At 34.5% G+C, this 16918-nt stretch overlaps 1 protein-coding gene across 2 annotated transcripts in view; it reads left to right on the plus strand.

Moving 5' to 3' along the window:
• KIFAP3 (kinesin associated protein 3) overlaps positions 1 to 16918 on the plus strand; it is a 154684-nt gene that overhangs the window by 90924 nt on the left and 46842 nt on the right. For both annotated transcript variants that reach the window (XM_082613514.1, XM_082613513.1), the window contains exons 15-17: positions 424 to 549; positions 7886 to 7984; positions 14569 to 14654. In XM_082613514.1, coding sequence (XP_082469640.1) covers positions 424 to 549; positions 7886 to 7984; positions 14569 to 14654 — 311 coding nt within the window. The remainder of the gene's footprint in view (positions 1 to 423; positions 550 to 7885; positions 7985 to 14568; positions 14655 to 16918) is intronic.

Raw genomic sequence — 16918 nt, forward strand, 5'->3', positions numbered from 1 at the left:
AACCCGTGTCCCCTGCATCGGCAGGCAGACTCCCAACCACTGCACCACCAGGGAAGCCCGTATCCTGCCTTTTTAAAATTACTAAATACCATCCCGCTCTACACGAGTTCACATGCACACAATAAGTTCTCTGAGGCATTCAAATGACTCTTCTGTTTTCTGTGTTTACATTGTCATTCATTTGTATTTCCAAAGACTTATCTCCACCTCTCTACTGCCCCCCCACCACCAACTGTCATCATGGAATGGAATTCCATTAACAATGAATTTTGGAAAAAGGACGCATTTATAAGCGTGTTAAGGATTCATAGGAACTGATTTAATAGCTTTTAGTATCTTTTCTGTGAATTAGAATTTTGGCAATATAAAAGCATTTATATCAGGACATTTCAGTGAAAACTTGCTGTGATTTGACTTTACTAGGTGCTGCAGAAGATGACCTTGTTTTAGAAGTGGTTATAATGATTGGAACTGTATCTATGGATGACTCTTGTGCTGCATTGCTAGCCAAATCTGGGATAATCCCTGCACTCATTGAGTTGCTAAATGGTAAATTATAATTTATCTAAATTTATTTTTATGCTAATATATAAACAAGTTATGAGTTTAGATTTTTAAATGTGGAATCTGCAATCATGAAATATTATTTATCTTGTTGCATTACTCATCTTATAGCAACTTAAATTATATAGTTAGGAAAATGAATTAAATATACGTTTACTGGGATTAGAAAGCATAGTATCAAATAGCTTTTTAGGTTGCAAAGTTAAGAATGTTGCTATAAAGTGATTCAGGACCAATTTTACAGACACTACCCTCCTCTTATCAGCCTTGAACAACTAATATTCCACCATTTCTTCTTTATGTTGAGCTTTGTTTTGGTTGAATTGGATCTCCTATCTTGCACAAACCCTTTTTTTAATATCTTGATTTCTTTTTTTTTTTTTTTTTTTGCGGTATGCGGGCCTCTCACTGTTGTGGCCTCTCCCGTTGCGGAGCACAGGCTCCGGATGCGCAGGCTCAGCAGCCATGGCTCACGGGCCCAGCCGCTCCGCGGCATATGGGATCCTCCCGGACCGGGGCACGAACCCGTATCCCCTGCATCGGCAGGCGGACTCTCAACCACTGCGCCACCAGGGATGCCCAATATCTTGATTTCTAATCAGAAAAGTTTATTTGGAAGCTAATTCTAATCATCATATTCCCTCCTAGATCCATATATAGTATTGTCCTCTAAACTTTCTGCAGTGAAGAAAATGTTCTCTATCTGCACTGTCCAACACATGTGGCTATTGAATACTTGAACTGTGGCTGTTAAGACTGAGAACCTGGAGTTTAAATTAAATTTAATTAAAATTAACTAGCCACAATGGCTATGGTTACAATACTGGATAGCGGAGGCCTAGATAGTCTTCCCCTTACCTTTGTTTTGCTCTTAAGGGCCCAGGTTTCTTTTTCCATATTGCATACAAAATTTTTCTGACTCTAATAGTATTTTATTAGGGCCAAGTTCTCTAGGACCTTGTGTTAGTCTGCTCAGGTCGCCATAACAAAATACCACAGACTTGGTGGCTTAAACAACAGAAATGTATTTTCTCATAGTTCTAGAGGCTGGAAAGTCTATCAGGGTGCCAGCCAATTTGATTCCTGGTGAGGTCTTTCTTCGTGGGTTGCATAAGGCCACCTTCTTGTTGTGTCCTAACATCCTCATATGGCAGGCGGGCAGAGGAAGTGGGGGAGAGGGAGAGAGAGAGCACAAGCACACACAAGTGCTTGGGTATCCCTTCTTATAAGGTTACTAATCTTATGGGATCAGGACTCCACCCTTATGACCTCATTTAACCTTACTTATTTCCTTATGGCCCTATCTCCGAATATAGTCACATTTGGGATTGGGGCTTCAGCATATGAATTTTTGGAGGGATGCAATTTGCCCATAGCAGATATACATTAAAAGTAGCTAATTAGTATAGAAGTTAAAAATACTAATGTGGAAAGCTTAAAAAGACCCTCTAATCTCGGTCTTTCCTGTACCAGGTATAATACATAAAGAAAAATACACAAGTTGTAAGTATGTATAGCACAATGAATTTTCAAAATGAGAGCTCTCATGTTATTCCCACTCATATAAGGAAATGAAACATTACCAGCACCCTAGAAGTCCCTCTCCTGCCACCTCCCAGTCATTACCACCTTCTCCAGAGTGGTTTCCATTTTTCTTTTTATCACCCATAGATGAATTCTGCTTGGTTTTCAGCTTTTTAGAAATAGAGTCTTGTTTCTTTTTCCCTATAAATGTGAAGTTTGTCTATGTTTTGTACAGAACTATGTTTCTTTTTATTGCTGTACAAATAAATATACCACTATTTTTCCTTTCTACTATTGGTTGATAGTAGGGTGGTTGTTTTTGTTTGTTTTCTTTTCTAATCTATTTATTTTTTATTGGAGTAAAATTGATTTACAATGTTGTGTTAGTTTCTGCTGTACAATGAAGTGAATCAGCTCTATGTATACCTATATCCCCTCACTCTTGGACCTCCCTCCCCTGCTTCCCCCACATCTAGATCATCACAGAGCACCAGGCTGAGCTCCCTGTGCTATACAGCAGGTTCCCACTAGCTATCTGTTTTACACATGGTAGTGTATTTATGTCAAACCTAATCACCCAATTCATCCCACCCTCCCCTTACCCCCATGTCCACATGTCCGTTCTCTATGTCTATGTCTCTATTCCTGCCCTACAAATAGGTTCATCTGTACCATTTTTCTAGATTCCACATATATGTATTAATATACGATATTTGTTTTTCTCTTTCTGGCTTACTTCACTCTGTATGATAGACTCTAGGTCCATCCACGTCTCTACAAATGACCCAATTCCATTCCTTTTTATGGCTGAGTAATATTCCATTGTATATATGTACCACATCTTCTGTATCCATTCATCTGTCAATGGACACTTAGGTTGTTTCCATGTCCTGACTATTGTAAACAGTGTTGCAGTGAACATTGGGGTACATGTGTCCTTTTGAATTATGGTTTTCTCAGGCTATATGCCCAGTAGTGGGATTGCTGGGTCATATGGTAGTTGTATTTTTAGTTTTTTAAGGAACCTCCGTACTGTTCTCCATAGTGGCTGTATCAATTTACATTCCCACCAACAGTGCAAAACGGTTCCCTTTTCTCCACACCCTCTCCAGAATTTATTGTTTGTAGATTTTTGGATGATGGACATTCTGACTGGTGTGAGGTGATACCTCATTGTAGTTTTGACTTGCATTCTTCTAATAATTAGTGATGTTGAGCATCTTTTCATGTGCCTCTTGGCCTTCTGTATGGCTTCTTTGGGGAAATGTCTGTTTAGGTCTTCCACCCATTTTTTAATTGGGTTGTTTGTTTTTTTGATATTGAGCTCCATGAGCTGTTTCTATATTTTGGAGATTAATCCTTTGCCATTGCTTCATCTGCAACTATTTTCTCCCATTCTGAGGGTTGTCTTTTCATCTTGTTTGTGGTTTCCTTTGCTGTGCAAAAGCTTGTAAGGTTAATTAGGTCCCATATATTTATTTTTGTTTTTATTTTCATTACTCTAAGAAGTGAGTCAAAAACAATCTTGCTGTGGTTTATGTCAAAGCATGTTGTTCCTATGTTTTCCTCTAAGAGTTGTATAGTGTCTGGTCTTACATTTAGGTCTTTAATCCATTTGGAGTTTATTTTTGTGTGTGGTGTTAGGTAGTGTTGTAAATTCATTCTTTTGCATGTAGTTGTCCAGTTTTCCCAGCACCACTTATTGAAGAAGCTGTCTTTCCTCCATTTTATGTTCTTGCCTCCTTAGGTGACCATATGTGCATAGGTTTATCTCTGGGCTCTAACCTGTACCATTGATCTATATTTCTGTTTTTGTGGCAGTATCATACTGTCTTGATTACTATGGCTTTGTAGTATAATTTGAAGTCAGGTAGCCTGATTCCTTCAGCTCCATTTTTCTTTCTCAAGATTGCTTTGGCTATTTGGGGTCTTTTGTGTTTCCATACAAATTGTAAAATTTTTTGTTCTAATTCTGTGAAGAATGCCATTGGTAATTTGATAGGGATTGCCTTGAATCTGTAGATTGCTTTTGGTAGTATAGTCATTTTCACAATATTGATTCTTCCCATCCAAGAACATGGTATATTTCTCCATCTGTCATGTTTGATTTCTTTCATCAGTGTTTTATAGTTTTCTAAGTACAAGTCTTTTGCCTCCTTAAGTAGGTTTATTCCTAGGCATTTTATTCTTTTTGTTGTGATGGTAAATGGGATTGTTTCCTTGATTTCTCATTCCTTGATTTTTCATTGTTAGTGTATAGGAATGCCAGAGATTTCTGTACATTAATTTTTTTATCCTGCAACTTTACCAAATTCATTGATTAGTTCTAGCAGTTTTCTGGTGGCATTGTGAGGATTTTCTATGTATAGTATCATGTCATCGGCAAACAGTGACAGTTTTACTTCTTCTTTTCCAATTTGTGTTCCTTTTATTTCTTTTTCTTCTCTGATTACCGTGGCTACAACTTCCAAAACTATGTTGAATACGAGTGGCAAGAGTCGACATCCTTGTCTTGTTCCTGATCTTAGTGGAAATACTTTTAGTTTTTCACCATTGAGTATGATGTTTGCTGTGGGTTTGTCATATATGTCCTTTATTTTGTTGAGGTAGGTTCCTTCTGTGCCCGTTTTCTGGAGAGTTTTTATCATAAATGGGTGTTGAATTTTGTCAGAAGCTTTCTCTGCATCTATTGAGATGATCATATGGTTTTTCTCCTTCAAGTTGTTAATATGCTGTATCACATTGATTGATTTGCGTATATTGAAGAATCCTTGCAGCCCTGGGATAAATCCCACTTGATCATGGTGTATGAAACTTTTAATGTGTTTTTGGGTTCTGTTTGCTAGTATTTTGTTGAGGATTTTTACATCTATGTTCATCAGTGACATTAGTCTGTAATTTTCTTTTTTTGTGTGATATCTTTGTCTGGTTTTGGTATCGGGGTGGTGGTGGCTTCGTTGAATGAATTTGGGAGTGTTCCTCCCTCTGCAATTTTTTGGAAGAGTTTGAGAAGGATTGGTGTTAGCTCTTCTCTAGGTGTTTGATAGAATTCGCCTGTGAAGCCATCTTGTCCTGGACTTTTGTTTGTTGGAAGTTTTTAATTATAGTTTCAATTTCATTACTTGTGATAGGTCTGGTTATATTTTCTAATTCTTCCTGGTTCAGTCCTGGAAAATTGTACCTTTCCAAGAATTTGTCCATTTCTTTGTGGTTGTCCATTTTATTAGCATAGAGTTGTTTGTAATAGTCTCATATAATCCTTTGTATTTCTGTTGTGTCAGTTGTGATTTCTCCTTTTTCATTTCTAATTTTACTGATTTGCATCCTCTCTCTTTTTTTCTTGGTGAGTCTGGCTAAAGGTTTATCAATTTTGTTTATCTTCTCAAAGAACCAACTTATAGTTTTATTGATCTTTGCTGTTTTCTTCATTTCTATTTCATTTATTTCTTCTCTGATCTTTATGATTTCTTTCTTTCTACTGACTTTGGGTTTTCTTTGTTCTTCTTTCTCTAGTTGCTTTAGGTGTAAGGTTAGATTGTTTATTTGAGATTTTCCTTGTTTCTTGAGGTGAGATTAAATTGCTATAAACTTCCATCTTAGAACTGCTTTTGCTATATCCCATAGGTTTTGGGTCATCGTGTTTTCGTTGTCACTGTTTCTATGTATTTTTTTATTTCTTCTTTGATTTCTTCAGTGATCTCTTGGTTATTTAGTAGTGCACTGTTTAGCCTCCATGTATTTGTGTTTTTTACAGTTTTTTCCTGTAATTGATGTGCTATTATTATAAGTAATGCTCCTATGAGCATTCTTAAGCATTTCAATTAGTGAACATATTTACTCATTTCTGTTAGACACATACTTAGGAGCAGAACAGAGTACACATATATATGGCTTTAGAAATAATGCCAACTACTTTGTTTTCCAAAGTAGTTGTGCCAATTCTCAGTCCCACCAGCAATGTACAGAAGTTCCAGTTATTCTACATCACCAATGTATTTTGGCATACAGCCTCTTTAATTATAGCCTTCATAGTGGTATCTCATTGTGGTTTTAATTTGCATCTCCCTAATAATTAATGAAATTGAGTACTTATTTGTATTTATTGGTTATTGGATATGGCTAATAAAGTGAATTGCCTATTTAAGTCTTTTGCCCATTTTTCTCTTCTAAATCTTTAGAAGTTTGATTTGTAAATTCTTTAACATAATTCATTTTAATGGTCATCTAGAGATAGTGCCTCCACATTTGAAGTTTGTGTACAAATAGTGTATATGTATTTGTTTTGGTGCACCCTTCACACAGCCAGGAGTTTTCAGATTAGAAATAATTAAAAGACCAGGTATTTGGGAGGTGAAAGTAAAGATAATGTAGTTGGCAGAATGAGAATGAGGATTTTGTGGTGAGCTGGAGAAAGTTGAAACAAAATGATCTGGGTCCTTGAATTGCTGTCCCATTTTGATTATGACTGAGAGATAATAACAGAGCCAGCTCAGTGTTTTACTATATTTTGATGTTCTCTGACATGTGGTTATCACAGGCAGAGGCTGCATACTACTGTTTTTATGAAATATATGTATTTTCAAGATTAAAACCCTTGGGGTTAAGTGAGGGAACACTATATACCAAGAGAGAAATTAATAAAATTTTAACCCAAGTAGTCTAAGAGACTGGTACTTTGGCAAGTTAGTGAGGAAAATTATTTGGAACAGTTGGACTTTGAGGGGACCACAATTTATTCCACACAGCTAGTTGGATGCTCTGTTGACCTGTAAATCTTTGTCTAACAGATAGCACTGATCTGTTGCCAAGAGTTGTTAGCAGACTATTAGTAAATCAAATTTCATAACCAGTATCTAAAAATTGGATTTCTATAAGTATTTGCTTTTGCCATTACATGTATTAATCAGTGGTCATCCGCTATTCTGTTAAAGTCTTCTTTTCATGATAATAAACATTTCTTAATTAGTTTGTATGATTATGTAACATTCCTTTTTACTAGTATAATTGATTGGAACTAAAATTACTTTATTACTTCATACCAATAAGTAAAGTTTAATTTTGTTAACATTATTCAACAAAGAAAAAACCTGTTTATAACAGTCTAATTTCTACCAAAAACTTAGAAGATGTGATTTTTTTAAGAACCATTTTTCTCATGTGAGGTCAACATTATAGAGACAAAATAAAACCAGGTTTATGTTACAAATTAGAATTATTTGAAAAAAATTTTTATGAGGCACCAAAATAAAAAAGAAGTCCCCACAAGTGGTGGTAAGTGTCGCCATGTCACACTGGGGACTTAGAAGTTAATTTAATCAATTTGTTTATACTTGGTGGCAAAAAATAGCGAAAATTACAGAAAAGCACCATTACTATTCTCTTAAACATGTCTTGTTTCTCAGTTCTTCCTCGGTACAACCTTTTGAGATGAACAGTCTCAAGTAGTGTGGTTTGGACTCAGAGATGATATAATTTCTGTCTTTAAACTCTTATTTTTTATTTTTGTATTTCAAAGTAAATTAACCTATTTAGTTTGACCACAACCAAATTTACTAAAACTTCTGAAAATATATTATATGAAATTTTTTGACTGATCACCATCATGTAATTTAGAAAAAACACCTAAGACGTAAATGATACATGCCACCCATATATTATAAATAATTTAAACTAATTGTCCTTTACCTGTCTCCTTGTCACTGTTAGTTTTTCTCATTCTTCATTTTTCCCCTCAGTGTTTTTCAATTTTGTATATAATACAGTATTCTTTTATTTGAAGTTTTCTGTTTCTTTTCAGCTCAACAAGAAGATGATGAATTTGTGTGTCAGATAATTTATGTCTTCTACCAAATGGTTTTCCACCAAGCCACAAGAGATGTCATAATCAAGGAAACACGTATCCTTCAATGTTTACCATAGATAATGACACTTCACATATTAAGAAAAGATGCATTTTTACGTATTTTTTCTTGCAAGTGTTCAAATATTGTAGAAAATATCAAGTTTTGAAATAAATTTAGAGGCAAGCTATTCTTCATAGAACCTATTTACCCCAAATCAGTATATAGGTAAGATACATTGGAGAACAATTTTATTAACTTGTCAGGTTTCCTAAATAACCTAACAAATATCTCATAACTTCCTTCTCTACTAACATAACTTACACAGGTTCCTAGGACTATCCTTAGTCCTCTTTTAATCTTACCTTATTCACTATACATGGGAAAACACATCTACTGTTCCCATGACTTCAGCTCCTATGCTACTTATATGCTAATAAGTATTTGATATCTTCAAAACCTCTTTCTTGAGTCCCAGGCATTTGTTGCTAACTGCCACCTGGATGTCTTCCACCTACCTAAGGGGGCATAGTATGGCCTATAAAGCATTATAATTAAATAATATAATATAATTAAATAGCCCTAATTTTAAATGCACTTACTAGCTACAGGACATTGGATAAGTTACTTAATCTCCTTGAGCCTACAATCTTGCATCTATAAAATGGCCATAATATTATTAAAGTAAAAAGGCCTCCTATTATTAAAATAAAAAGACCTCCTATAGGATAGCTGTCAGTACTAGTGGATTTAAATCATCTGTAATAGTTCCCAACACAGAGAGATACTCAGAAATTGGTATTTTATCACTATTGCATCCAAAAGGGTATTTGATATTGCTAACATCTACCTCTCAAAAAGTGTACCTTCTGTATTCATGGTCGATAATAAGTGTCATCCACCCAGTCCCTTAGTTGAAAATGTTGTGTCTGCTGTCTTTTTTACTATACATAATTAATCATTCATTTATTCTGCAAACATTTATCAAGTTCTGACCATCTAACAGATACTGTTTTAAGTGCTGGACATATAAAAGTCTCAGTCCTTGTACTGAATTCAGGAGTTTATAGTCTAATTGGAAGGCTAAACAAGTAAATCAATGTACAATTAAAATCCAGTGTAATCAATGTCATAAAGTATGTACATCAGGCACAGGAGAGGATATATATAAACCAAGTCTGGGAATGTCATGAAAGGCTAGCAGTGGATGTGGTATCTAAGCTGAATCTTTGTGTTTTTGTTTTTGTTTTTAACTGTGGTGGTCTGCTTATTTGTGTACAAAAAAAAAAACTGCTTTCAAATACTGCATAAAATCGTTCATTACCCATATGAAAAATCTAAATTGTTTTTTGCATATAGCTCTTCATAACCTGACCTTAACCTATTTTTCCAAAGTTGCCCTTTAACCTTATAATATACAGTTTCTCTTAGCATACCAAATTTCTCATCATTTATCAGACATTACCCTCGCTGTCATAACTTATTCCCTCTTTGTATGCCTTGTCAAACTCAGATGCATTTTTCTCCTTTTTTTTTTTACCTGACAGTCTCCAACTCATCAAAGATACGTTTATAAGCCATCTTCTCAGTTAAGCCTTTCTAATCCTGTGCCTACCTTCTTACCATTGGGAGTAATTTCTTTATTTTTCATCTCTAATAAAGTACTTTAAGTTATGTATTTATATGCCTGTCTCTACCAAAAGATTTTGAGCTCCTCTAGCTCAAGGACTGGCTTTGTCTTCCTTTTATCCATACCCAAAACTTAACATAGTACCTGCCATGTGGTTAGAACTTGTTTAGTCAATGAATTCATGTATCTAAATGGTTAATTCTCTTTTAAAATTTAAAATTTAATTGGGATACATTTTTATACACTGGGCTATTGCTCAAAACATTTTGAGGCTCCTCTGGTGTTCAGAGCCAATAACACATGCTTTAAGTATTAACATTGCCTTGCTTTTGAGGACAAGTTGAATTTCTGGAACCATATAAGGTTGCCAAGAGTCAAGTCTGATTAAAGCAAGTTTAATTGAGAAATGTTCATTTTGCTAAGGGCTGTCAAAATGCAAATACTATTTTGCTGTATCAGCTTCACTAGAGAGAACTCTTTTTATCATAAAGTAATAAATATTTTTAAAATGTGACTTATAAACTAACTCTCCCAGAAAGATAAATTTGAAATACACTTTTGAGCAATGTTAACATCGTTGGAGTAACTTTTCAGCTGTGTTCCATGGAATGTGTTCCTTTAGAATTAATAGTTGCTTAATGAAAAAAGTTCTGTGATAAATGAGTTTGGGAAACACTGAGTTAAAGTTAAACGATATTCTTGCTGCAGGGTCTTCTTGGAGCCTTTAATATGCTTTTCTGGGTTGAGAATCTCTAAAAGAATATTTTATGTAGAGAAGATTTATATAACTCCAGAAGTTACTGTAAGAAACACATATTAGAAAACATCAAAGTGAAAGTATAGCTTTTTCTAGGTAACTTCTTTGGAAGACAGCCCCTTGTTTATGTGTCATCTCATAGTGTTTCTTCCTTAGGACTAAAGAAGAATGAAGCGTTTAAAGTACATACCAAGTGCCTGACACACAGTGAATAAGTGTTACCTCTGCTCTGGTCTGTCTGTTTTAAATGTACTCTCAGTACCTTATTACCAAAGCTCACACTATTAAGGCTACTTGTATTTGATTTTTTCTTCTCAGTGTAACTTTCTTTTCATTTTCTCCCAAGTGCGATTTTTGTTAAGCCATTGAATCTAAAGTCAATACTTTTTAAATAGTTATTCTGAAGGATATAACATGTTGATAATGGTGGGAGTGGGAGATAAAAGATCTGCTGAATTAAAATTTTTACAAAAGCATCAAGGAATATTAGATCTGATGCTTTAGTCCATGTCTTAAGATTGGATAAAGATTGCTGAAGGGCTTCAGCCCAATATTTTGGTTTTCAAAGCACAGGATTTTTGTTGATGTCAATGATATTTGAGTATGCCTCGTATTTTGTAACATACTTTAAAATTATTATTTAAATATTTCACCATAATTTTAAGCATTTTACTGTGATTTTTCTCTATGAAATCAATATACTTAAATATTTTATAAGTTTATTTATTTATTATTTATTTTTGGCTGCGTTGGGTCTTTGTTGCTGCATGCCACTTTCTCTAGTTGTGGCAAGCGAGGGCTACTCTTCATTGCAGTGCGTGGGCTTCTCATTGCGGTGGCCTCTCGTTGCAGAGCACGGGCTCTAGGCACGTGGGCTTCAGTAGTTGTGGCACGTGGGCTCAGCAGTTGTGGCTCACAGGCTCCAGAGCACAGGCTCAGTAGTTGTGACGCACGGGCTTAGTTGCTCCACAGCATGTGGGATCTTCCCGGTCCAGGGCTCGAACCCATGTCCCCCTGCATCGGCAAGCAGATTCTTAACCACTGTGCCACCAGGGAAGCCCTTAAATATTTCAAATAAAATTTATTAGTCAGGAAATCATTGCTTATTCCAATTTTTTAAGTTAGAAAATCTGATCAACATTATTTGATAAAATTTTTAATGGAATGAAAGAAACTTGACATTTTGAAATGGTTGGTGTAGACTTATTTTAGGTAAATATATGATTTATATTAAGATGTTTGAAATATTAAAAATGGCTCTCAGCACAACTCATAGGAATTGAGAACCAGTGCTATAATCATAATAAATTTTCATATAATCCCAACAGTTTCAGCATGAAAAATAAAACAACCCAAATTAGACTAGATCTTTTTAGATTCCCCCTGAGAATTACTAAGAGTTTCCTAAGAATTTTATTTTCATCTTATCTTTTTTTTTTTTTTTTTTTTTTTTTGGCGGTACGCAGGCCTCTCACCGCTGTGGCCTCTCCCGTTGTGGAGCACAGGCTCCGGACGCACAAGCTCAGCGGCCATAGCCCACGGGCCCAGCCGCTCCGCGGCATGTGGGCTCCTCCCGGACTGGGGCACGAACCCGTGTCCCCTGCATTGGCAGGCGGACTCTCAACCACTGCGCCACCAGGGAAGCCCTTAAATATTTTAAATAAAATATATGAGTCAGGAAATCATTGCTTTTTCCAATTTTTTAAGTTAGAAAATCTGATCAACATTATTTGATAAAATTTTTAATGGAATGAAAGAAACCTGACATTTTGAAATGGTTGGTGTAGACTTATTTTAGGTAGATACATGATTTATATTAAGATGTTTGAAGTATTAAAAATGGCTCTCAGCACAACTCATAGGAATTGAGAACCAGTGCTATAATAATAATTAATTTTCATATAATCCCAACAGTCTCAGCATGAAAAATAAAACAACCCAAATTAGACTAGATCCTTTTAGATTCCCCCTGAAAATTCCAAAGAGTTTTCTAAGAATTTTATTTTCATCTTATCCTCACAAAATCCATGGGTACTATGTAGAATAGGTCTTATTTATTTATTTATTTATTTAATAAAAGTTTATTGAGCACCTGGTGTATTCTCAGAGCTGGGGATACCATAGTGAAAAAAATAGACCAAGTCCCTACCCTAATGGAACTTACATTACAGTAGAGAAAAGAGGCAATAAACACCAAATTCTTTACAGATTTTTCTAAAAATGAATTTGAGTGTACACAGATTATTTTTCTGTATATTTTTCTAGATTTTAAATATATCCCTTTTATTGCCCCCCAAAAATAGTAAGTAGCACTGATGAATAGAAGATCTGGGTTAACCTCTGTCTTTGCCACTTGCTATGAAACTTGATAAAATTTTTTGGCATTATAATCATTGCCTCAAAAAATGTCATTTGCTTTAACACATGTGCTAAGAGTTTCTTGTTAGAAACTTGTGACCTTTGTTTCAAATAGTTTTAACCAAGAACAACTTTAAGTATTGAAGATTATAGCTTTCTCTTTCTTCACTGCCTCTTTCAGATCCATTGAGGTTTCTTTATTAATTTGAGTTTTCTTTATTCTTCCCTTTTCCCCTACTTGTTATTTATACATTCCATTTCTTTTCTTTTGTGTTAGTCTTAAAGTTCAACGTGCATTCTCACCAAGTTCTAAACGAATATATCTGTTCTTCTACTTGTAAGTCTAATGTCTCCACTTCCATCGTTCATGTTATTTCTTGCTCTCTAGTATTGTAATTTCACCTCATTTTTATAACGTAAAATTTGTATAACATTTTAAAATTATTATTTTGATTATCCCTTTTTAAAAACCAGTGCTTATTTAGGATTTATAGTATGTTAAATAGTATAGTATGTTTCCTCATTTACTGTTTTTACTTGAATTCAGTTCCTCTATTTTTCTGCATTGATTTTCTTTCATAATTGATTACATTCTCTTATACTGCTTAGTGAACATCTATGAATAATAAATATATCTGTATCTGAAAATAACTTGTTTGTCCTCTTTAATAATAATTTAGCAGAATATGAAATTCTAGATTTCCAGTTACTTTCCTCAGCAATTTGAAGGTATTTTTCCACCTTGAGTTGCTGCCAATGAGAAGTCTGTAGTCTACTAATTATCTGTCATAAAGTCTGATGACACTTTACTTTTTTTTCCCTTATAAGTGACTCGATCTTTTTGCCAGGAAGACCAAAGTATGTTTCTGGGTTTTTTTAAAGCCAAGTAGTTTTATTAGAATTTGACTTGGTGTTCATCATCCTTGCTTGATTTTTCCAAGTATGCAAATATAGTCTTTCAGTATATAGTTTCATCTTTTTTTTTTTTAATTTTAGGCAAATTTTCTTGAGTTGTAGTTTATAGTATTTGTTCTGTTGCTTTGGTTGTCTTCTTTAGAATTTCTATCAATATTATGTTGGATCTTCTTTACCTATCTTTAGTATCTGTCATTTTCTAATCTTTTAAATTTCTTTTCATTTTTTAAAATTTTACAAATTTTCTTCTTTTTTACCTTCTGTTTAACTTAGAGTTTTATCTGTTGCTTTTATTTACTCTTGCATTACTATAAACTTAGTTTTTATATATTTGAAATTATTTTTATGTTTATTTTTAGTTATTTCTGGAATTATTTCTCTGAATTTTCTAATTCTGATTCATATTGTTCTTTCATATATATCTGTTGATTTCTTAAATTCTTTTATTTCTTTTTGAAATATTAGGGTTGTAGCTTTCAGTTTTTATGTGAAAATGTCTTATGTTTTCTCTTCCTTATAATAACCATACCCATATATGGGATTTGACTATGATTCTTTTCTGTTGTTGTGCAAAATTTTTGTATGTGAATTTTTGTGTGAAATTAATTTTTCTGAACTTTTAGGAGGATAAGGTCAATCAAAGTTTTACAACTATGCAGCTGTAGAGCTCCTTCTTTAGTTACTTTCATAAGTTTCATGGTTTCAAAAATATGGCCTTGGATGTTCTGAGATTTACTGGCTCTGTTTTCCTTACCCATTTTTATCTAGTTTTTTCCCCCCTTTCTTATCCCTATTATCCATGTTTTTTAAATAAATGAAATATTAAATATTTTGGTCATCTTGTTGTAATGATTTTATTTTAAAATTTGAAGTTAAATTTCAGATTAACATTTGAATTTAGAGAAATGCAGGATTCTCTAACATGATTGAATAGCTGCAATCTCAAACACAGTTTATTTCTTTAACCACTTTTTATTTAGAGGCTCCAGCGTATCTCATAGATCTGATGCATGATAAAAATAATGAAATCCGAAAAGTCTGCGATAATACATTAGATATTATAGCGGTAAGTAATTTTTCTTCCTACACAAAGTATAATAGTCTTTATTTTGTGGGGCGAAAGAGACATTGTACACCTGCTTAGAACTTTGCATTCAATGTACGCATTGAATTTGAATTTTGGTAAAGTTCAGAAGATGCAATGATACTAAATTCACTTTTTTTTTTTTTTTTTTGCGGTACGCGGGCCTCTCACTGTTGTGGCCTCTCCCGTTGTGGAGCACAGGCTCCAGACGCTCAGGCCCTGCGGCCATGGCTTGCGGGCCCAGCCACTCTGTGGCACGTGGGATCCTCCCGTACCGGGGCACGAACCCTCGTCCCCTGCATCGGCAGGCGGACTCTCAACCACTGCACCACCAGGGAAGCCCCTAAATTCACTTTTTAATTGAAGTATAGTTAATTTACAATGTTGTATTAATTTCTGCTGTAAGCAAAGTGATTCAGTTGTACATATACATACATTCGTTTTAATATTTTTTTCATTATGGTTTATCACAGGATATTGAATATAGTTCCCTGTGCTATACAGTAGGACCTTGTTGTTTATCCATCTAGTTTGCATCTGCTAACCCCAAACTCCCACTCCATCCCTCTCTAACTCCCTTGGCAACCACAAGTCTATTCTCTATGTATGTGAGTCTGTTTCTGTTTTGTAGATAAGTTCATTTGTGTCATATTTTAGATTCAACAAAAAAGTGATATCATATGGTATTTGTGTTTCTCATTCTGATTTACCTCATTTAATATGATAAACTCTGGGTCCACCCATGTTGCTGCAAAGGACATTATTACATTATTTTTTATGGCTGAGTAGTATTCCATTGTATATATGTACCACATCTTCTTTATCCATTCATCTGTCAATGGACATTTAGGTTGTTTCCATGTCTTGGCTATTGTGAATGGTGCTGCTGTGGACATAGGGATGCATGTATCTTTTTGAATTATAGTTTTGTCCAGATATATGCCCAGGAGTGGGATGGCTTGATCATACGGCAACTCTATTTTTAATTTTTTGAGGAACCTCCATACTGTTTCCCATGTGGCTGCACCAGCTTACATTCCCACCAACAATGTGGGAGGGTCCCTTTTCTCGACACCATCTCCAGCATTTGTTACTTGTCGACTTTTTAATGATGGCCATTCTGACTGGTGTGAGGTGGTACCTCATTGTAGTTTTGATTTGCATTTCTCTAATAATTAGCGATGTTGAGCATCTTTTTATGGCCTGTTGACTATCTGTATGTCTTCTTTGGAGAAATGTCTGTTTAGGTCTTCTGCCCACTAAATTCACTGTTTAAACATTATTAAGACCTTTGGCTTTCAACTTTTAAGTATAGGCTCCTTTCTTAAAGAGGTTTTATACATATTCAGAGGTTTAGATCTGGTCTAAATGCCATCTCAGAATCACTTGTTTTTCAGAAAAAGTATTGCAGAGAAGCAGGATGACAGTTTTGTCAAAACTCAACACAGTCAACTTTGCAGTTTGGCCATTACATTTTTTTAAAATAAATCTTATATCAACTATTTTTTCAATTCTTTGATAATTTTTGTTGTAGACGTAGATTTGTTTTATAAGTTGCTTTGGAATGATGAAACACCCCAAAATTTTAATGTTATTCATGACTTTAGAAGTTTTTAAAGTATATGTAACTGTAAGAATTCGATCAGAGGGATAATCTGAGCCCTGGATTAGAAACTTGCTCACTGTGCAGACTTTTCTTCAGACACTGTGCTGCCCTTCTGCCTGGACTTGACCCTTGTACCTGGGATGTGCTAGATGCTGGATTACTTTGAATATTTTTTCTCATCTATGGCATACGCACATGCACAACCTACTTCCTTCTTTGGACTGGATTTACACTGTTTATTTTGGCTCATCCTGTAGAAAATTTCTTGAATATAGCCTATACAGTAGTTTTTCAAAGTTTTACTTAAGTGTTTTTAAAGGATCAGAATAGCAGTTTAAAGAATCAATTAACACCTTCCTTGAAATCCTCTAAGTTGGCATTTCTGCTAGTGATTTCATTACAAAGTCAGATCACTACCAGGTACTTTCTGGTCCATTTCATGCATTTTATTTTAGAAATTCATCTTATTTGATTTCATCTGTTTTTTTGGATTTGACAAAATATATCATTACTGGTTTAAAACTAAATCTTTAAACCCTTATTGGCTTAAAACTAAAACTAAATCTTGACATTTTAGTTTTGATATCTAAATTAAAATGGGGAAGCTTTATGTATTAAATCCTTGCTTCACCAAGATGTC

The sequence above is a fragment of the Mesoplodon mirus genome (genome assembly GCF_964341445.2).
Source record: "Mesoplodon mirus genome assembly, chromosome: 3".
Classification (NCBI taxonomy): Eukaryota; Metazoa; Chordata; class Mammalia; order Artiodactyla; family Ziphiidae; genus Mesoplodon; species Mesoplodon mirus.